The 22,904-nt window shown below is 41.1% G+C and overlaps 1 protein-coding gene and 1 pseudogene across 2 annotated transcripts; both read right to left on the reverse strand.

Moving 5' to 3' along the window:
- Positions 1 to 749: 749 nt before the first annotated feature.
- On the reverse strand, positions 750 to 7,777 carry LOC308259213 (olfactory receptor 10A3-like; annotated as a pseudogene). The gene is made up of 2 exons: positions 7,745 to 7,777; positions 750 to 1,573 (listed from the first exon to the last, which is right to left on the reverse strand). The product of its transcript is annotated as an olfactory receptor 10A3-like (transcript).
- A 348-nt stretch (positions 7,778 to 8,125) lies between these two features.
- LOC308259222 (uncharacterized protein) lies at positions 8,126 to 22,333 on the reverse strand (the record flags this gene model as incomplete). Its single annotated transcript, XM_080690066.1, is given in 5 exon segments — positions 8,126 to 8,685; positions 8,688 to 8,899; positions 8,901 to 9,040; positions 12,858 to 13,021; positions 21,397 to 22,333. Coding segments are annotated over 5 exon segments (2,013 nt in total).
- Positions 22,334 to 22,904: the final 571 nt, after the last annotated feature.

Raw genomic sequence — 22,904 nt, forward strand, 5'->3', positions numbered from 1 at the left:
GCTAGGAATAGATCCACCATACGATCCAGCCCTACCACTCCTGGGTATTTTTCCAAAAGGGTTGAATTCAGAGAACTATAGCAACATATGCATGCCTATGTTCATAGCAGCACAATTTGTAATAGCCAAAATATGGAACCAACCCAGGTCCCCATCAACAGATGAATGGATGGCAAAACTCTGGGAAATATACACAGTGGAATTCTACTCAGCCATAAAAAAGAACAAAATCATTTCATTTGCAAGAAGATGGAAAGTCCTGGAGAGCATTATGTTAAGTGAGATCAGCCAAGCACAGAAGAAGAAGGTACATATGTTCCCTCTAATATGCCCAAACTAGGGAACGTAGAGGATAACAGTGGTACTCCAGGTAATGGAGGGGAAATACCAGCAAAGCTTGAGTGGAAAGATAGGGGAGGAGGAAGACTGAACTTGATTAATGAGGGTCTACATCCAAATATGTGTAAAATTATGAATATGGCATGGTTATCCTGGACAATCATTGGTGGGGGGAGGAACAGGGGTGGGAGGGAGAGGGCACCAAGTATAATTTAAATGTATACCACTTATGTTCAACAAAGAAAAAAACTAAAAAATAAAAATTAAAAAACATGAAAAACTCAATAAAATCATATTTATACCATGAAATGTAATGTGTTTTCATCATTTATTAAATTCAAATGAAGTACTGTGATATTTGTCAATAAGCAAATATCACATGGCTTCTCAACCAATCAGATTGTGTAAAATCACTTTTTTCCATTCATCTCACTGTTTCGCAGGCTGTAGATAAGCAGATTCAGCAGAGGTGTAAGCAGTGTGTGAGCCAATAACATCAGTTTCTTGGTTTCTGGTGAGTAGCTGGATTTGGGCTGTAAGTAAGTCATACTGGCTGTGCCATAGAAGAGGGTGACTGACGTGAGATGGGAGGCGCAGGTGGAGAAGGCCTTTTGCCTCCCAGTGGTGGACGGCATCTTCAGGATGGCAAAGAGAATTCAAGTGTAAGACAAGAATATCAGCAAGAAAGGAACCAAAATAATCAATGATTCCTGGCCTGTGAAGGCATAGATTTCAAACAGGAAGGTATCTACACATGCAATTTTTAGCACTGGGGGAGCCTCACACAATATATGGTTAATTTCAATGGGGTCACAAAACAGAAACTGAAGATCTGGTCTGCACAGTAACCACCATGATCCATGACACCCAAGAAAACATTACCAATTTTACAAAAACCTTTTTATTAAAAATCACGGGATAGTCCAGAAAAGCCTACAAAATAAGTGGTTGTTCTCGTGGTGGACAGGACCACCCACATTTCTGGCATGATGGCTGCGCTGAAACTCACTTCCACCACAGACAAGTTCTGCAGGAACAGGTACATGGGGATGTGGAGGCTCTGGTCCAGGATGATGATGGAGATAATGGTGGCATTTCCCATCAGGGTCACCAGATAAATGACAAAGAAAACCCCAAAGATTTGCTCTTGAAGATCAGAAAAGTTATAGAAGTCCAAGAGGATTAATTCAACCACAGAGCCTTGATTTTGTCTTCTTGTTTCGGTTGTGGAGCCCTGTAATGTTTTTACAGATGTAGTAGATAAAGAATAAAATCACAGTCCAGTAGCTGGGAGTTCTAACTGCACTCATGCAGAAATTCTGGCACAGAATGAAAAGAGAAGCATATTCTGATTAAAAGTTGCATTAGAAATTATAAAGAATGTCAAAATACTGACATTAATGAATCTTTCAAATTAAAAAGACTTAAAGGTGACATTCTTTAGGAACCCTTGGGGTGGTAATTTAGATGATGCATTTAGACTTTGTAAACTGGTTTCATGTTTATTGATTTCTCATTGATATATGGCCAATTCTACTAGGATTTACCTGGATAGGATTTTTTTTTTTTTTGGTGGTACTGGGGGTAGAACCCAGAGGCTTTCTACCTCCGGGCTATACTCCCAGTACTCCCAGACATATTTTATATTTTATTTGGAAACAGGGGCTCACTAAGTTGCTGTGAGCCTCACTAAGTATCTGAGGCTGGCTTCGAACCCACACAATCCTCCTGTCTCAGCCTCCCAAGTGCTGGGATTACAAGCATGTGCTACCACGCCCGGCTAGGAAATTTTTAAAGGCAGATGTCTTAGATCATCCTGTGACCATAATAATCTCAGAACAAGCCCATTTCTTGGTCACTCTAGTAATGTATTTTCAAAGTTTCTCTCACTTACTCTCTGTCTCTTTTTCTACCTTCTCCCCAGATTCCTCCTCATCAAATGTTCATGTAAGCATTAATTCCTCAACACCTCAAACTGACTACCAATTTTCTATGCTCTGTATGGTCAGGAACATGTTAAAATACAGAGTTTAATAGAAACCTAAGCATACTACATAAAATATTTGTGACTCTTAACCAGTAGACTGCATTAAATAGTAACCCCCTCAAACCCCAGGACTCTTAACACTTCACTCTATTTTTTTCATTGTTACTAAGTGGCATTTTATATAATGTGTATATTAAACTCTAACCCCCAACACAGCAGAACTCCTGGAAGGCAAGATGTTGTTTGCTTCTTTGCTATCTACACAATTCCTACAGCAAACTTTGGCTCCTAGTAGATATTAAAACAAGATTTCTAAAATAAACCAATGAAAATAACTAGGAAAATTTAGACTGTTTCTTTAAAGAACACAGTGCCTAAAAGAAGAGTGAAGCCAGTAAACAATACAACTGGGAAACAGCCAGTAAGTAATGAAATGCAGTTTAAACAATCAGGGAAAGGGAAGGTTATATGTGGATGGGAAGGGAGACATGACAGCCACGATCACAGGATACCTTGGGCGGAAGGGATATTAGGTGGGAGGAGGAGGGCACAGGCAAAGGACACACTTCCTCAAGTCAGAGGTCCTTGGTGACACCAGGGGACTGGAATGGAGCCTGCTGGCCTCTGTGATGTTCTGATAACCAGAGGAAATTTACCAATGGAGATAAACAAGCCAGCAAGACAGAGAAAATGCAGCAATCTGAAGACATAATGTTATCTAGTGTTCAGATCTATGGGACATTAGCAAAGGGTAAAAGGCAAACTGATTTAATCCTGAGTCTAATCATAGTTATGTGGTCAAATCAAATGCCTGTATTAACCATGATAATTACAGTTTGGTTGTCAAAATTCTACTAAAGTTATTAAAAATATAGTCTGCAGAACCAAATATTAAAAATTTGCTCTAAAACAAGAAAAAAGCATGATATATATTGAGTCAAAATATATAAAATGGGATAGGTTTTGAAAATTACAAAATTTAGAGTATGATTAAAGAATCAGGAAACTTGCCGGGCGTGGTGACGCACGTTTGTAATCCCAGCATTCGGGAGGCTGAGACCAGAGGATCGTGGTTCGGGGACAGTCTCAGCTACTTAGTGAGGCCCTCTGCAACTCAGTGAGACCCAGTTTCAAAATAAAGAATAAAAAATAGGGCAGGGGGTGTAGCTCGGAGGTCAAATGCCCCTGGGTTCTACCCCAAGACCCGCAAAAAAAAATAAAATAAAAAATCAAGGAACCTTTAAAAGAATAATTAAAGGCATATATAAAGTACCTTAAGAGCACAGTAGTATAACTGTTGTTGAAAACAACTCAGTATTCATTTCAAAATAGCTAGTAATGGCCGGGTGTGGTGGCGCACGCTTGTAATCCCCGCGCTTGGGAGGCGGAGACAGGAGGATCGCGCAGGTTCGAAGCCAGCCACGTGCGCTGGCTTAGGAGACCCTGTTTCCAAATAAAAATGTTAAAATAGGTCTGGGAGTGTAGCCCGGAGGTAGAAGGGCTTCCAGGAACCCCAGTACCACCAAAAAAAAAAAAAAATAGCTAGTAAAGAAGATTTTGAAAGTTATCAGAACAACAACAACAAAAAAAACAAAGGTCTGAGGTATATAAATGACCACTGCTGTTATGTGCATATATTGAAATTACATACTGCACAACATGAATAGGTATAATTCTCATGTATTAATTTTAAAACATTTTAAAATAAAAAAGCAGTAAAAAACCTATTATGTAGAACAAAAAAATTGCTGGTGAATGCTTCCTCTTATCTCTATAACTTAAAAGACCCAAGACTCTACTCATGTGTTACATAACTCTTGAAAGTGGCTCCCTCCCTTGGGTTTTAGCCTGCCACCTGTAAATGCTTAGGGCTAGACTTATTGACCAAGTTCCCCAGTTGCAAACTTCTAGGATTTGATGATGAGTGCATGCAAATACCTTATGCCTGTAATTATGTCCTACATTTTCTCTGAAAAGAAACAAAACAGAAATTGAAACACATCAAACAAAAAAAATGCACTGATCCAAATGTTTCATCTGTGCCTACTGATCCCAGAGCCTGGAGGCACCTCTTCAAGGCATCTCCATCCATCAGTAAGAACTGTAAGTGACATACTCACAGACACACAGGCAGAGGTCCACCATGAGACAGCTCAGTAGGAACTCATCTCAGGTCTCAGAGGCATGTGAACAGGTCTTGAACTTAGAATCTCATGGAAAGCCCAAGACCAACTCTGTAGCTGGCAACAGGGACTCTATGGACCCTCTTCCACAAGGTTCTACACCTCAGCTTGTGTGCCGTTCTTCCTTCTTCCACTGTTCTCTATTGATTCCAACTATTGAGGAAGGATAGGTGCAAATAAAAATCTTCAGATGTAAGGACTTGTGGTTAAGTCACTTTTATAAAAAATTGCATTTTTATACTCTGAATACTAACTTCCTAAAGGCATTACTTCTTCACTTTATCCTTCTGAGGGTGGTTGTCCCTTCTTCACCTTGTATCACATGTTTATTATATTAGAAACCAGTACAAGGTATCAAAAAAAGAAGAAAAGTTCATTACTCCATGTAAAATTAAATTACAATAAAGTGCTACGAAGGAAGGATCAGATGATCAGAGAAAACATGGTTTGTGAAGGAACTTTAGGGTATATGAGGTCTAGAAAGGCCATTTCCAGATGACTTTTTAAGGTCATCTTAAATGTGAATAAAGACTGAAAATTAAATAGCTAAAAGTGGAGTTAAAAATATATCAGATGGAGATAAAGGCATGACTTAACAGCTCCAGGCCAAAATGAGATGACCTCATAAACGGGAAACAGACTTAGCACCAACAGATATAGGTGAATGAGCTAGTGAGTGGGCTGCTGAAACCCACTCAAATACCTAAGCAGAGAGCATCATCAGAGATTTATATTTTATTAACACACTTTTTTCTTGTCATTGTTGATGGTGGTTGGAAACCTTAATGTCAACCTAAAAAATATGATTTCAAGTATGGGTCCTACTAACTGGCATAAGAATAAATCTACTATTTATATAATTGCTGCTATTGAGAGTAGAATCAAAAACTCTGTCACTTGACCATAGACAGGCCCTATAATTGTCTGATTCTTGACAGAAGTGCCAAGTAAAAAGTAAGATCATAATAATAAAGTAAAAGGATCACAGTAAGGAGAAGAGGAGGCACAGCAGAATAAAATTGATCAATTATGTTATATATATATATGCAAATATATACATAAAAATATCCCACAGTAAGTTCTACTATTTTTATAATTAACATAAATATTTTTTAATTATAGACAATTGTAATTATCAAAATATTATTAAATTATATCTATTCTGTGGTATTGGAGATTGAATTCAGGGGAATTCTACCTCTGAGCTACACCCTCAGCCCTATTTTTTATTCTTATTTTTAAACAGAGTCTTACCAGGTTGCAGAGGGCCTAAGTAGCTGAGACTGGCTTCAAAGCTGCAATCCAACTATCTCAGTCTCCCAAGTACTGTGTTTACAAGCATGTGCCACTACACCCTACCTTAAATTAGAGCTATTGAAATAAATAAGCAAATAAGTAAATAAGTCTCTTTGACTGACTGTTGTCAATATTATGACCAATGGAGCTTCAGTGTGTCTCTGAAGCTATCATTTATGTGATCAAATTGTGCCGATTCAACTTCCATTTATCACTAGGTACAGAGAAATAGCTAAGGGCTGATTTTAGTGATTCAAAATTGAGTGATCTTCCAATTAATTGTGAGTAATAAACTGGCATGAGGGAGAGAAGGTAGTGCCTGGAAAAGTACCTTAAAGGATGAAGGTACTATCTGTTCAGTCTGTCACCCTTGGACTCTTCTTGGAATAGTCACTGAGCTCTTGTAAGCTTTCTTGAATAAATTCTATGTCTATCATTCTGTTTCTTGGAACTTTCTTGGGCCCTTCTGCAACCTACCCCACTGCCCTGGTATAAATGGGCTGTGGATATGACCACCACACAGTAAATAATGTAACACCAGGACCTCTAAAAATAGGTATTATGGGGTAATTTCACTCGTTTTTCACAATAAAAATCAAAAAGAGAATAGTTTTATTGTTTATAAACAAAATAAGGTCATTTTGGGTTTGTTTGGGGGTTTTTTGTTGGGTTTTTTTTTTTGTGTGTGTGTGTGTGTGTGTGTGTGTGTGTGTGTGTGTGTGTGTGTGGTACTGGTGTTCCTGAAAGCCCTTCTACCTCCAGGCTACACTCCCAGACCTATTCTTTTTATTTTTTATTTATTTGGAAACAGGGTCTCTTAAGCCAGCCAGGCTGACTACGAACCTGTGCGATCCTCCTGTCTCTGCCTCCCAAGTGCAGGGATTACAAGCATGCACCACCACGCCCGGCCAAAATAAGGGCATTTGAGGCTACAATGAAAAGTCAATGAAACTCCCTAAAACAATGGCCATGAGTGAAAACAACACCCAGTACTGCCAATAAAAATTGAGAATATTTTTGCGTCATTGCATAAATATTTACAAAACTACCAAGAGAAATTGAAGCATGGGAAGGAGGGATGAGGAGAGAATGGGGAGGGGATTGGGTAAGGGATAATTGAGTAATGTGTGCATGTATGTCTCCACAAGTCTTTTATCCCATTAAGATGTATAACTACAATGCACCAATAAAAAATATTTTTAAAAAGAGAAATCCAGTTTTGGATTATAACCTGCCTGAGTCCATAAACCAAACTAGTTTGGTCTCACATACAATAAATGCTTTTATTTCCTTTTTTAAACTTTTTCATGAATGAGATTTTCACACCAGAATTAAGAATCACATCATTCTATTTACTACTAGTCTCTTGGATTATAGTTCTTAGTGAGTTTCAGTGAGACTGAAAGCCCAATAAAGAGCATTATGAAAAGTAATTATGCAACAACTTGAAATATATAAACAAATCCTGGATTTAAAATATATGAATAACCTGAGCATGGTGATGCATTGTAATCCCAGCATCTGAGAGGCTGAGACAGGAGGATCACAGTTCAGGGACAGCCTAAGCTACTTAGTGAGGCCCTTTGCAACTCAGTGAGATCCTGTTTCAAATTAATAATAAAAAATAGGGCTGGGGGCAAAGCTCAGAGATATAATGCCCCTGGATTCCATCCCTAGTCCCACAAAAAAATAAAAATTAAAATAAAAAAATAAAATATATAAGTAAGCACAGTGATAAAGCACATGATTAACAGATGAAAAGACCTGGGTTGGAGCTCTAGCAACACATATATAAACAGTTTCTATACACACACACACACACACACACACACACACACACACACACATTATAGAGAGATTGATAGATACAAAGATATAGATATGTACACCTATATTATATATACACACATATACATATACATACATATAATAAAAATACCATATATTCTAAAACCAAATACTTCTCATTCATTCTGACTGACTTTGAGAAATTTGTCACAGAAATAACAAGTCAGATACATAAGAACATTTAGAACTAGATATTTATTGAAGCATTATTTTAATGACTATAGTAATGACCTGATGTTCATAAAAAAGAAACAGAAGAATAAACTTATGCATCACATATTATAAGAACTTTTGTACCTGTTAAAAAAAAAACCAAAAAGATTACGGTATAAAAAGAAAGAAATCTCCTGGAATATTTTCAAACATAGGAAACTCAAAAGTCATACTCATACCATGAAATCCACTCTGTTTTCATCCTTTATTAAATACAAATGAAATCCTTTCTGGCAATGAGCAAATATTATATGACTTCTCAACCAGCTGGAACATGGAATATCAATTTTCTCCACCATAACTTTTTCAAAGCCCTTTTCATCTCATTGTTTCGCAGGCTGTAGATAAGCGGATTCAGCAGTGGTGTAAGCAGTGAGTAAGCCAATGACATCAGTTTCTTCGTTTCTGGTGAGTAGTTAGATTTGGGCTGTAAGTACGTTATACTGCCTGTGCCATAGAAGAGGGTGACTGACGTGAGATGGGAGGCGCAGGTGGAGAAGGCCTTTTGCCTCCCAGTGGTGGACGGCATCTTCAGGATGGCAAAGAGAATGCGAGTGTAGGACAAGAGTATCAACAAGAAAGGAACCAAAACAGTCAAAATGGTTCCTGTGAAGGCATAAATTTCAAACAAGAATGTGTCCGCACATACAAGTTCCAGCACTGGCGGAGTCTCACATGATAAATGATTGATTTCATTGGGGCCACAAAAGGGAAAACTACAGACCCATGTGATCTGCACAGTAGCCACCATGATGCCCGAAGCCCAAGAGAACATTACTAATTTCACAAAAACCCTTTTGTTCATAATTATTGGGTAGTTGCAGCAAATCGGTCATAAGCCATTGCCCCCAGGAGAAAACATTCCGTTCCCCCAAAAAGAAGAATAAAGTACATCTGTGCAAAACAGCCCACAAAAGAAATGGTTGTTCTCTTGGTGGACAGGACCACCAGCATTTCAGGCATGATGACTGCGCTAAAACTCACTTCAACCACAGACAAGTTCTGCAGGAACAGGTACATGGGGATGTGGAGGCTGGTCCAGGGCGATGATGGCGATAATGATGGCATTTCCCATCAGGGTCACCAGATAAATGACCAAGAAAACCCCAAAGATCTGCTCTTGAAGATCAGGAAATTCAGAGAAGCCCAAGAGGATGAATTCAACCACAGAGCTCTGATTTTCAGTGCTCTCATTTCAGTGATTCTCATTTCAGTGGTGGAGCTCTTTAATGGTCTTATGGATGTAGGAAACAAAGAATAAAGTCAAAGTCCAGTAGCTGAGAGTTGAAGCCTGAATTCATCTCAGAAATTCTATCAGAGAATGAAAAGAAGAGGCCCATCCTAATAAAAATTGACGTGAAAATTTTGAAGAATGGCAAGATGCTGGGGTTAGTGAGTCTTCCAACTATAAAATAAGAATTCTGGTTTAGAAAGTAGATCTGGCCGAGCATGGTGGTGCACGCCTGTAATCCAGTACTTGGGAGGCTGAAACCAGAGGATCACAGGTTCCCAGCCAGACTCAGCTTCTTAGTGAGGCCCTCTGCAACTTAGTGAGACTCTGTTTTAAAATTAATAATATAAAATAAGGCTGGGAGTGTTGCTCCCACTTGCTCAGGTCAGAAGGTCCTTGGGTACACCATAAGACTTAGACTGGATCATTTTGTCCTCTCTGTCATGTTCTAAAAAACACTGAAAACTCTGCAGGGCAGATGAGGAAGCCAGCAGGACAAACACAGTGAGCTGAAAACATATTATCTAGTGTGCAGATCTGTAGGACATTAGCAAAGGTAGAGGGCTAAATTATTTATTTGAGTCAAACCATAGTCATTCATTCAGATCAAATGCCTAAATTAACCACATTAATTTTATTTCAAATGTCAAAAACTCTTCTAAAATTATTAAAATACAGTCTGCAAGACCAAATATTCAAAGCTCATTCTAAAGGGGAAAATTACAATGTATAGTCAGTTCCAAATATCTAAAAATTAATGGGCATTGAACATTACAAAATTTAAAGTAACAAGAACCAGGCAGGGTGGCCTAAACCTATAACCCAGTACTTGGGAGAATTGCAGGCTCAAGACCAGCCTCAGCAACTCATCGAGGACTTCAGCAACTCAGTGGGACTCTGTTTTGAAATAAAAAGGGTTGGGGGTGTAGCTCAGAGTTCAAATGTCTGTGGGTTCAATCCCTAGTACAAAAAAAAGTTTAAAAAAATTAGTGTCATTAAAGAACTAGGAAACCTTCTGAAGACTGATTAAAAGCATGTACAAAATAAAGTATCGTGTGTGTGTGTGTGTGTGTGTGTGTGTGTGTGTGTGTGTGTGTGTGTTTACAGGGGATTGAACTCAGGGGCATTCTTCCTCTGAGCTATACCCAAAGTCCTTTTTATTTTTTGTTTTTAAACAAGTTTTTACTAAGTTTCTGAGGTTCTCACTATGTTTCTGAGGCTGTCCTCCAACCAGTGACCCTCCAGTCTCAGCCTCCAAGTACTGGGATTATACACTACCACGTCCTGCCAGAATAAAGTATCTTTAGTAAAACAGTAAGATAATTGGTTGAAAATGGCTAATTGTCTATTTCAAAATAGCTAATAGTGAAGATCTTTCTTTATTTCTTTCCTTTTTTTTTTTTTTTTTTTTTTGGTGGTACTGGGGTTCCTGGAGACTCTTCTACCTCCGGGCTACACTCCCAGACCTATTTTATATTTTTATTTGGAAACAGAGTCTCTTAAACCAGCGTGGCTGGCTTCAAACCAGTGTGATCCTCCTGTCTCAGCCTCCCAAGTGTGGGGATTACAAGCTTGCGCCACCACGCCCGGCCAGTAGAGAACATTTTTAATGTATCCAGAAAAAAAGACACAGTAAATATCAGAAGTGATAGAAAGAGAACTACCTTGGATCTGATCGTTACAGATTTTGTACATATATTGAAATGACGCACTGAACATCATGAATTTGTGCAATAACCACACATTAATCATAAACAAAAATATTTAAAATAAAGAACAGCAACAACAAACACAAATAATTATTATTAATTGCAAAGAACCAGTGACCCTGGTCATGAATGTTCCCTCTTTTCTATGTAATATAAAACACCCTGATGTTGCCTTAGATGACTTTCGACAAGTGGTACGTAAGCAGGCTGCTCCCTTCCTTAGATTTCAGCTTGCCATCTGTAAATGCTTAGACTTATCAACCAAGTTTCCCAGTTGCCAACTTCTAGGATTTGATGAGTGAATGAAAAGTCCTTATGCCTGTAAGTATGGCCTACACTTTTCTCTGAAAAGAAAATAGAAATTGACATGCATCAAACCAAACACTGCACTGATCCAAATGTTTCATCTGTGCCTACTGATCCTCGAGCCTGAAGGCATCTCTTCAAAAGTATCTCCATCCATCAGTGAAAACTATAAATGACTCACTAATAAACACACAGGGCGAAGCTACACTTTCTTACCTATTGATTCTGTCTCTATGATTTCCATGCTACTTTTTCACCACTACTCAATTCATAAAAGCAAATTAGTGATTTGGTGCACAGTTTTTTAACATTATATGAGCTAGAATCAAATGCCCTGGAAAACCCCTCCAGGGAGACCTTGCAATTGCTTCACACAAACATTGCCATATTTTGTATAACTAAAGAGACTTGAACTTGGTCCCTTAGATGAGAAAGCTCAAGAGAACAGTTTCAGAACAGCACTCCTTCATATGTCCACAGGGATCAACCACCTTTAAAAAAGAGACTCAATTAGGGTATCAACACTTTATCCTAATTTTATAAAAATAACATATAGATACTCATGTTTTTAAATCCATTGGAAATATCAAAAAAAATACACATCAACCAATTTAGAGTTATTATATAAATTAAACTGGGGGTGAGAGTGCATGCGTTTTGGTAGGAGACTTTTGTTTCATTATTTTATATCCCTACCATTCAAATTTATTACTGTTTTTGCAGTACCTGGAATGGAACCCAGGGACATTGTACCAGTCCTATTTTTAGTCTTTTTATTTTTTGAAACAGGGTTTCATTGAGCTGCAAAGGGCCTCGCTAAGTAGCTGAGGCTGTCCACAAACCACGATCTTCCAATCACTGCCTTCCAAATGCTGGGATTATAAGCGTGCACCACCACACCAGCTCAAATTTATTACTTTTGTCATAAATAAAAGGAAGGTTTTATTTGAAAATTAAACTAAGGTTTAATACAGCAATGTAATAATGCCACTATCTACCTAGAAATAAGACCAAATGACAAAATTAATGAGAAATATTACCTAAACATCATATTTTTAAAAACTAAAGGATGTATGTAAACCTAAAGTACACTATGGAGAGGGGCCGCTACATACAGTGTGATCAAAGGAAGATATGTGTGGTTCAGAAGGGATGTGGCACAGGAGATTGGGTGAAGGAAGAGTCTTGTTTTAGCTAGCTTTCCTGTCACCATGACCGAAATACTCAACCATAACAACTTAAGAGAAGACAAGATTGATTTTTGTATCCAGGTACTTTGCTGAATTTGTTGATCAGTTCTATAAGCTCTTTGGTTGTGTCTGTTGGGTCTTCTAAGTATAATATCATGCTATCTACAAGTAGGAATGGTTTTATTTCTTCTTTTTCTACTTACACTCTTTTGATTTCCTTCTCTTGCCTTATTGCTCTGGCTAAAGTCTCGAGAAGAAAAGGTTTCAGAGGTTTCAGTCCATAGAGTCAACTGCAAGGCAAACACTGTCTCTCACATCATGGCTACCAAAAGCAGAGCCAGAGCAAGAGGTCAGAGAGATAGGGTTAGAACAAGAGGATGCAGTTGGGCAGAGCCAGGATACACACACACATACACATACACATACACACACACACACACACACACACACACACACACACACACACACACATGGATGCCTGCACACAAGTATGGTGTACTTAGCCACCCCCCAGGGATCAACTCCAAGCATGGCTGTCTCCAGATCATGAGGTACAGCGAACATTTTCCTTCCAAACCATAAGAAGCCACCTTCTTCAGAGTTGTGGGTCTCCAGCTGTGGTCCCTGGTTCAGCAACACCATAACACCAGGATACTTGGTACAGAGACACATGACTGGACCCCACTGCAGCCCATACCCTTTGTGTAGGGCCTGATTGCCTGTCTCAGTATCAGTCCAGATAATTCTTGAAGGGGTTAAAATATGCTATTCTAACATATCAAATATTTAAATTAAAGGCACTTACAGATAGCAGATACAGAAGGATCACTCTGAATTTCACACTGATTCTGAAAAGAAGAAGATGAAATTCTTATGTGAAGATAAAGCAGCCTTATCCTCAAGGTTGAGAAATCAAGACCAAGAGCATGCCATCTAGATATATTGTAAGCCTTCTTAGTCGTCAGCTCTGAGGTCACCTCAGTTCAGCTTGGGAGAGGCACAAACTGCCCAAATGGAAATTTGTTTGCATGCCAGCAATTTTCCAATGACCAAATGGGACCAATAAGCAGGTGGAGCCTGACCCTAACATTTCCCAGATTGTTTACCCTTTCCTTCCCTGATTCATTCATGACTGCCTTGTTGTTTTTCCCTGACTCACTTCATGACTGCTTCACTGGGTCCTGTGTTTAATCTACTTTACAATGTTTTTGTTAAAATCCTCAATTTAAAAAAAAGATACTGATTGAAGGAGAGCAAATCTCTGTCTCTTCCTGCCCTATATCTCCAATTATAATTCTGACTCTGAGTCATTCATGTGTAGACTTCAAATTCATCAGCACCATTTCACAACACAAACAGTATTAACACACATTTTAAACCTCCCCACATATTACTGGTGCTCCTTCAACATTTAGCATTGTTTGTCCACTTGGATAAATAAATACCCGACTTAGCTTCTTTGGCTTTCTTTTTCTTTACGAGGGCTCCCTTACCTAATTTGTATCCATTTAACTTTCAGTTAAAGGCAGGACACTATGAATGTGATGGTACAAGTTTTCTGCTCCTAAATTCTGTTGCAAAACAAAATTTGAACACATCTGCAGTGAAAAACTCTGGAAAACAAAAGCCATAACCCTCTCACTCACAGCAATGACACCAGCTTGGAAGTCTAGTGTTAAAGGCTGTCCTGAGCCTGATTCCACTCAAGAAAGAAGGAGGTAGGAGTAAATGACAAAAGGATCCCACAATTTTACCTTAGTTTCAGAAATCTCTCTATCAGTAAGTAATATAAAATATATGAGGTCCAGTCATATGATGGCAAGGGATCAGTTGCCAAGACATCCTGCTGCCTCGGCATCTATGTGTTGAGACCCCCACTCCACATAGTTAAATCGGCAAAAACGCCCCGAGAAGAAGGTGTCGTCTCTGGCCAAAGTACCCCCCACTTTTAGATACCCTTCACTATTATTCCTTTTAACTTTCTACACGAATTGCTCCAGTGATGTGAAATTAGGACTATAAATAGAAACTGAGTCCGTGGAAATAAACTCTCTAATAATTTGCCTAACCGTCCTTGGCTCTGCTCAATAATAATAAAAACTGGCCAGAATTCAGATGCTGTGATAAGCATTCCAGCTGCAGCAATCACAAAGGGTCTCCGACCCTCACTATCACTAACTTAGGTTAAGCTATTAACTCCGGTAAGGTAGCTCAGTTTAAGGTAACTTTGTTTACCCTTGAGATCCTGCCTAGAGACAGAAAAGATAAAAACCTTGTGTGTGACCTTAAAGCAATTTAGTTGATAAACAACTTAGTTGCCCAAATACAATAGACTCAAGGAGAAAGATTGTTGACTTTTACTTCAGTATGAGCATTCATGGAGACAGAGACTGACCGCAGGGTTAGAAATAAATATGACAAAATAAAGGACAGACGTTCTAAATATATATGTATGAAGGAAAGGAAATACCGTAAGAGTAAGAAAAGCATTTTTGCATGAAGAAGAGCTTATCATAAGAAAGTCCCAACTGGGAAAGGAAGGAATTAGAAAGTTAGAAGCAAGTTGCAGAGGGTTTGTGACAGAGAAATGGATTATTAAAGATGGTTAGACTTTTAATAGGCCTGTTGTCTAAAGAAGAGTGTTCAGCAGTTAAGGAAATACATCTGACGATTAAAACCAAGAACTTTGTGGTGTTGTTTGTGGTATTTTGTCTGCAAAACTGTGTTGTGAGTTTGCTTAAGCTTTCAGATTTAGAAGATAAGATGCCAACACCTGGAGAAACTCTATCACATCCACCTGAATCACCACATCTCCCCACACTTGCTATATGAACTGAGCCCAAAAGATGGAAAGTTCCAAGAAAGCCAAAGAAGATTCCCCGAGAAACCGCCAAGCCTTGGCCATGCTTGTTTATTTTGGGAAGTGGCCCCCTGGGACTGCTTATCTGCAAAGACCTTGGAAAAGAATCCGGAGTCAATCTCTCGAAGGCCAACAGCCAGCTGAAGGACTAGTTTTATTACCTTTGTTTACATGTCATTTATTATTATTTCACAATGATTACACCCACCTCCCTTTTCTCTTATTATTAACTTTACTGGTGAAGGGTATAAATTTCTTGGAGTTTTTGTAATAAAGTGTCATTGGCTTAAGAAGCCTTTGTCCGCCTCAGATTCTTTCCCAAACGTCGTACCTAAAAATTTAGGGAATTCATAGAGGGGAAAGAATCGCTGCAGATAAGTTTCTGCAGGACATCACCTGCCTTTTGCCCCATCTTTCTGAGGCTCCCGGCCGTGAGTGGACTTGCCCCTCCCACAAGGACTGAGCTCGTCGGTAACAATCAGTGAAGAAAGCAATAATTCACCTTTAGTATAAAGATTTATACCGTGTTTTACAGCAAAGCTTCTCAAAGTTTAAAGAGCATCCATGTCACCTAAGGATCTTATTAAAATACAAAATTCTTGAAGTCTTTCTGGTCCAAGATCCAGAGGAAAATCTGTAAATACTGTTTTTGCTCCTCATGGGTAATTTATGCTCACTTGAAACATGGCAGAGTCCTTTCTCCAAAACAAAATAATTAATTATCATCATCATCGTCGTCGTCATCATCATCATCATCATCTGCAGATAGCAGTTTTAAAAATTGCATAACCCCTTTCAAAATTGGAAATTGACCCAAAGACATTCCAGTAGAGTGACAAACAGAAACATAAGAAGAAGCGTGCGTAGCACGCCAGACCCCTGGAGAAGCCGGGCACAGTAAGACACTGGGTCCCGGACAGGGGTCGCGCGGGGCACGCCAGCCAGGGCCCGGGTCGCAGGACTCTGGGCCCTGGGCCAGACCGTGCATAGCACTCCAGACCACTGGAGAAACCGGGCCCAGTACCCTGGGTCCTGGGCAGGGGTCACGCGGGACACGCCAGCCGGGGCCCAGGTCACGGGACTCTGGGCTCCGGGCCGGACAGCATGTAGCACGCCAAATCCCTGGAGAAACTGGGCCCAGTAAGACCCTGGGTCCCAGGCAGGGGTCAAGCAGGGCACGCTGGACCCCGGAACAGTCGGGGCCCGGGTCGCAGGACTCCGGGCCCCAGGTGGAGTAGTGCAGAGCATGCTGGGCCCATGGGGAAACCGACCGGGTCACAGTGCTACTGAGTGCCTGATCCCACTACCTCCTCAAACCACATATACTGTCTTCTCTTATTTAAAAAAAAAAAGGAAAAGAAAAAGAAAAAGGAAAACTATTGGAGAGAGGTTAAGAAGGCCGTGGTGGATGCCAGGACACTGGAGATGCAGACAAAACTTATCCAAAAGCACTGGAATTTATGGAAAAATTCCCCGTGAAGGAGGACTGCTGTTTTTCTATATTGTTAAGAATCTTGGACATCACCTGTAAGGAGAGAGTTTAGCGGAGACCAAGGAGAAAGGCAGTGTTGAAAGCGGTCTCCGCGATGGCGGTGGAGACTTGTATTCAGGAGAAGCAGAAATCGGAGCCTACCAACCTTATTTTTTTGGAGAAATTACACCAAATGTCGAATGCTACCATCACGCATGCTTAGGAACACTGGACACATTCATAGTGGATAAAGAGCTTGGGAAGGATTTGAAATGGTGGAGGCAGTGGCAATGGCAGTGGCCAGTACTCAGGGGAGGCAAAGATCTAATGCATTACACCTGGAAGCTTTGAAATAATAACCCCAGAGGCAGAATGCTACCACCACACACCCTCAAGAACGTGGGACAATTGGTTGGGCAAAGAGGGTGCTTGGATTGGAGCCTGCAGAGGGGTGAGGCCAGCGACGGACACAGCAAAGCTGGGATTGGAGCCTGCCATGAGGCAAGGCTGGTGCTGGAGCCTCTGAGGCCGGGATCAGAACCTGCCGAGGGGTTAGGCCGGTGCTGGGGCCAGTGAGGCCAGGATCGAAGCCTGCCATGAGGCAAGGCCGGTGCTGGGGCCTCCGAGCCAGGATCAGAGCCTGTCAAGGGGTTAGGCCGGTGCCGGGGCCAGCAAGGCCAGGATCGGAACCTGCCGTGAGGCAAGGCCGGTGCTGGAGCTTTGAGACAGTGATCGGAGCCTGCTGAGAGGTTAGGCCAGTGCCAGGGCCAATGGCCGACATCGGAGCCTGCTGTGAAGCAAGGCCACTACTGGGGCCTCCGAGGCCGATATCGGAGCCTGCCGAGGGGTTAGGCCGATGCTGGGGCCAGTGAGGCCAGGATCAGAGCCTGCTGTGAGGCAAGGCTGGTGCTGGGGCCTTCAAGGCCGGGATCGGAGCCTGCCAAGGGGTTAGGCTGGTGCCAGGGCCAGCAAGGCCAGGCTCGGAGCTCACTGTGAGGAAAAGCTGGTGCTGGGGCCCCCGAGGCCTAGATTGGAGCCTGCCAAGGGGTTAGGCCAGTGCTGGGGCCAGCGGCCGGCATCGAAGCCTTCCATGAAGCAAGTCTGCTACTGAGGCTTCTGAGGCCAGGATCGAAGCCTACCGAGGGGTTAGGCCAGTGCTGGGGCCAGCAAGGCCGGCATCGGAGTCTGCCATGAGGCAAGGCCAGTGCTGGGGCCTCCGAGGCCAGGATCGGAACCTGCCGAGGGGTTACGCCAGTGCCGGGGCCAGCGGCTGGCATTGGAGCCTTCCGTGAGGCAAGGCCGCTACTGAGGCCACCGAGGCCGGGATCAGAGCATGCCAAGGGGTTAGGCCGATGCCGGGGCCAGCGACCAGCATTGGAGCCTGCCGTGAGGCAAGGCCGGTGCTGGGGCCTCCGAGGCTGGGATTGGAGCCTGCCAAGGGGTTAGGCCAGTGCCAGGACCAGCAGCCAGCATCGGAGCCTTCTGTGAGGCAAGGCCGCTACTGTGGCCTCCAAGGCCGGATTGGAGCCTGCCGAGGGGTAGACCGGGGCTGAGACCAGCAAGGCTATCATTGGAGCCTGCTGTGAGGCAAGGCCAGTGCTGGGGCCTCCGAGGCCGGGATCAGAGCCTGCCGAGGGGTTAGGCCGGTGCCGGGGCCAGCAAGGCCGGGATCGGAGCTCACCATGAGGCAAGGCTGGTGCTGGGGCCTCAGAGGCTGGGATCAGAGCCTGCCGAGGGGTTAGGCCAATGCCGGGACCAACGGCTGGCATCAGAGCCTGACAGGAGTCAAGGCTACTACTGGGGCCTCCGAGGCTGGGATCGGAGCCTGCCGAGGGGTTAGGCCAGTACTGGGGCCAGCAAGGCCGGGATCGGAGCCTGCCGTGAGGCTAGGCCAGTGCTGGGGCCTCCGAGGCCAGGATCGGAGCCTGCCAAGGGATTAGGCCGGTGCCGGGGCCAATGGCCAGCATCGGAGCCTGCTGTGAGGCAAGGCCGCTACTGGGGCCTCCGAGGCCGGGATCGGAGCCAACTGAGGGGTTAGGCTGGTGTCAGGGCCAGCCATGAGTCAAGGCCGCTGCTTGAGCCAGCGAGGTCTGGATCAGTTCACCAGGTAGCCAGGCCACTACTGGGGCCGTCAAGAGTGGGATCAGTACTTGCAACACGGCATGCACAGAGAAATATCACAGAAAATAAAAATCAGATACTTCCCCTAATCAGCAAAAACTAGGAGGAAAGGGGCAACAGAAAGAGGTCGAGCTATAGAAAGGTCCTTACAGTGAAGCAACTAAGGTGACCGATCAGAGGGTATGGAATAGGGGAGGATGGAGCCTCTTTAAAAGCAGGAGGTTCATAAACAAATGTGTCAAAGTTAATCACCAAACAAGCATGGGATGGAGGGAGGGGGAGGGTATGGGATGGGGGCTGGATGAGGGCTAATTGGATGATGTGCGCTTGTATATCCTCTCAAGTCTTGTACTCCAATATGATATATGATTACAATGCACCAATTTTAAAAAATAGTAAAAAAAAACATAAGAAGGAAAGAAAAAAACAAGAAACAAAATTGATTATAATCCACTAAAACAACATGGAGGAGACATAAATTATCTAAGAACTTTTAAAACTTATGAAGTAATTATCTATGAAAGAAAATTACAAAACAAAAACTGTGCATCCTCAGGAAAGATGGAGTGTAATAATAGAAACCATGGAGGAAAATTCCCTGGCTGGTAGAATGATTCAGGCATTGAAATGTACAGGATTTCTGGGGGGAGTGATAGATACAAGGACAATGGAATCAAGTGATTGTTACTAACCTGCACCAATCTGCACAGAAAGCTGAGTAAAATTAACAACCCATTAGAAATGAAGCCTGGGAATCAGAGAGTATTTCAGATGTTCTTGGGGAAAAAAAACTTTATCTCTTATAATAAAGAAGCAAGCATGGGAGTCAGAGAATCTTTTGGAAGTTCAAAAAAAGCCTTTATCTCTTGTAATAAGGAAGTACATTAAAGCTGAAATCCATCAAAGTTCAATAGTGGCAGGTCCTGGACTTCATAGAGAATTGTCTGTTTATTACCGGGCATGGTGGCGCACATTTGTAAACCCCACGCTTGGGAGGCGGAGAAAGGAGGATCGCGCAGGTGCGAAGCCAGCCTCTCTGGCTTAGGAGACCTTGTTTCCAAATAAAAAAAATATAAAAAATAGGTCTGGGAGTGTAGCCCGGAGGTAGAAGGGTTTCCAGGAACCCCAGTGCCACCAAAATAATAATAATATTAATAATTCTGTTTAGTCAAGGTTTCAGCCAGATTTTTTTAAACCCTAAAGGTTTGTCACCAAGAGGTAGAATCAATGTTGTTTGGCAAAGGATATTGCAATGCCTAATAAATGGCTGAATGAAAAGCATAATACACACCACATTCAAATATTACTCAAACTCAAACTTCTGATGAAATTTCTTTTAATGAAAATCTAATTCATTTTACAACTCCACTCATGATTTGGGGGAGAAGTCATGATAAATTTAAAAAGGGGTTTTCCCACAACTGAATGGAAGTATGAAAGGAAACAGTGTTGTACCCTTTTATTGCCATCTTTGGCACAGGTATTGAGCTCATGTGATTCAGACTCAATAAATAGGTCCATTACTATTTTCTAAGACACAAGAATGAACTATGCCAAATTTGTCAAATGTGAAGTATTCTTTTGAAAAGGTCATGCAGTTAATCGTGTGACTCAAGGACCATAAAAATAGACATTAATTAATTCCATTAGTTTTTCACAATGAACAGTAAAAAATGGATTATTCACTTTTATATAAGCAAAATGGTTGTGGTCATTTGGGTGTTTCAAATGGAAATGTAACAAAAGTCTCTAGAACAATGAGTGATATTAACACAGCCAAATGAAAGCTCAGGAAACTTTCCACGCAGTTCTCTGGCAAGCTGCCTTGCACAAATATTTTTTTAAAACTCAAGAGAAATCCAGGTTTAGATTATAACCTGAGTGAGGCCATGAAGTAGATCTAGTCTGGGCACCCACAAAATAAATTCATTTTTACTTGTTTATGGAACAGATTTTTATTCCATAAATAAAAATCACACCATTTTATTGTTGGTTTCTAGAACTATAAATGCTAGTGAGTCTCAGTGGACCATTACGTAAGTCAGAAGCAGTTACAAGTACTTTTAAAAGTAATTCAGCATATCTATTAAAATATATAAATAAGCACAGGGGACATAGCACAGTGATAAATTGCACAGTGATAAATTGCATGCTTATCCTATACAAGACCTTGGGTTGGATGCTCAGTGATGTGCACACACACACTATATCTATACACACACACACACACACACACACACACACACACACACACACACTGTTTACAAGCACCATTCATCTTATGAATCCCACTTTGAGGAATCTATCACACAGAAATAAAAGCACTAATAGATGAAAATATGGAACTAGATATTTATTGAAGCATCATCTTAAGGACAAGACTCTCATAATAACCTGGCTATCCATAATAGAAAAATGAATAATAGACTGTTTTATCACATGTTATGAAATCTCATGTATTTCTTAAAAACAAATAAACACAGTAGAGTATTAAAAGAGAATACTTGGAGAATTCAACAAATTAAAGATATGCACATCAAATATGTAATTTCACAAAGATATTTAATCTCTCTTTGCCATTTATAAATGCAAGTAGATTTTAGTTGGGCAATGACCAGATATGGTATCTCAACTAGTAAGACTGTGTAAAACCACTTTTCTCTGCCATAACTTCTTCAAAGCCCTTTTCATCTCACTGTTTCGCAGGCTGTAGATAAGCGGATTCAGCAGTGGTGTAAGCAGTGTGTAAGCCAATGACATCAGTTTCTTGGTTTCTGGTGAGTAGCTGGATTTGGGCTGTAAGTAAGTCATACTGGCTGTTCCATAGAAGAGGGTGACTGACGTGAGATGGGAGGCGCAGGTGGAGAAGGCCTTTTGCCTCCCAGTGGTGGACGGCATCTTCAGGATGGCAAAGAGAATTCGAATGTAGGACAAGAGTATCAACAAGAAAGGAGACAAAATTATCAAAATGGTACCTGTGAAGGCATAGATTTCAAACAAGAAGGTGTCTGCACATGCAAGTTCCAGCACTGCTGGAGATTCACAAGATATATGATTGATTTCATTGGGGCCACAAAAGGGAAAACTAAAGACCCATGTGGTCTGCACAGTAGTCACCACGATTCCTGAAATCCATGAATATATTACTAATTTTACAAAAACCTTTTTGTTCATAATCATGGGGTAGTTCAGAGGATGGCAGATTGCAGCAAATCTGTCATAAGCCATTGCCCCCAGGAGAAAACATTCAGTCACTCCAAAAAGAAGAATGAAATACATCTGTGCAAAACAGCCCACAAAAGAAATGGTTGTTCTCTCGGTGGACAGGACCACCAGCATTTCAGGCATGATGGCTGCGCTGAAACTCACTTCCACCACAGACAAGTTCTGCAGGAACAGGTACATGGGGATGTGGAGACTCTGGTCCAGAAAGATGGCAACAATAATGATGGCATTTCCCAACAGGGTCGCCAGATAAATGACCAAGAAAACCCCAAAGATCTGCTCTTGGAGTTCTGGAAATTCAGAGAAGCCCAATAGGATAAATTCAACCACAGAGCTTTGGTTTTGTCTTCTCATTTCAGTAGTGGAGCTCTACATATTATGCAAAGAATGAAGTCACATTCTAGTAACTGAGAATTTCAGCCTGAATTTATAACAGAAACTGTGGCAGAAGGTGAAAAGAGAAGCCCATCTTGACAAAAACTTACATTGCAAATGTTAAAGAATGGTGAAATATTAGTATCAAAGAATCTTTGAAATATAAGAGAAGTGAAATTTTCTTAAAAATATGATCTGAAAAGCACAAATGCTATCAACTTTTGTTTGCAACTTGTACACTGTGAATTTTGTAAAGAAACATAGACTTAGAGTAAATCTAAATATCTTATGACACTGTTTCCAATCCCATAACATTGCTCTAGGTATCTTTCATCTTATTCAGTGTTATGTAAATATAAAACATAAGACCACAAAAAATAAAGTGAAGAATGTAGATGACATGGAAAAAACTAATGCCAACATTTTGATAGTTACCTAACAATTCAGCTATGGCAAATTTTATATAAGTTAATTTAAAATATTCATTAGAATTAAAATAATTAGAGTTGTATGTGGCACTTAAAGATGACAACATTCTGTTGGAACCCTC

Source organism: Muscardinus avellanarius (assembly GCF_963383645.1).
Source record: "Muscardinus avellanarius genome assembly, chromosome: 1".
Lineage (NCBI taxonomy): Eukaryota > Metazoa > Chordata > Mammalia > Rodentia > Gliridae > Muscardinus > Muscardinus avellanarius.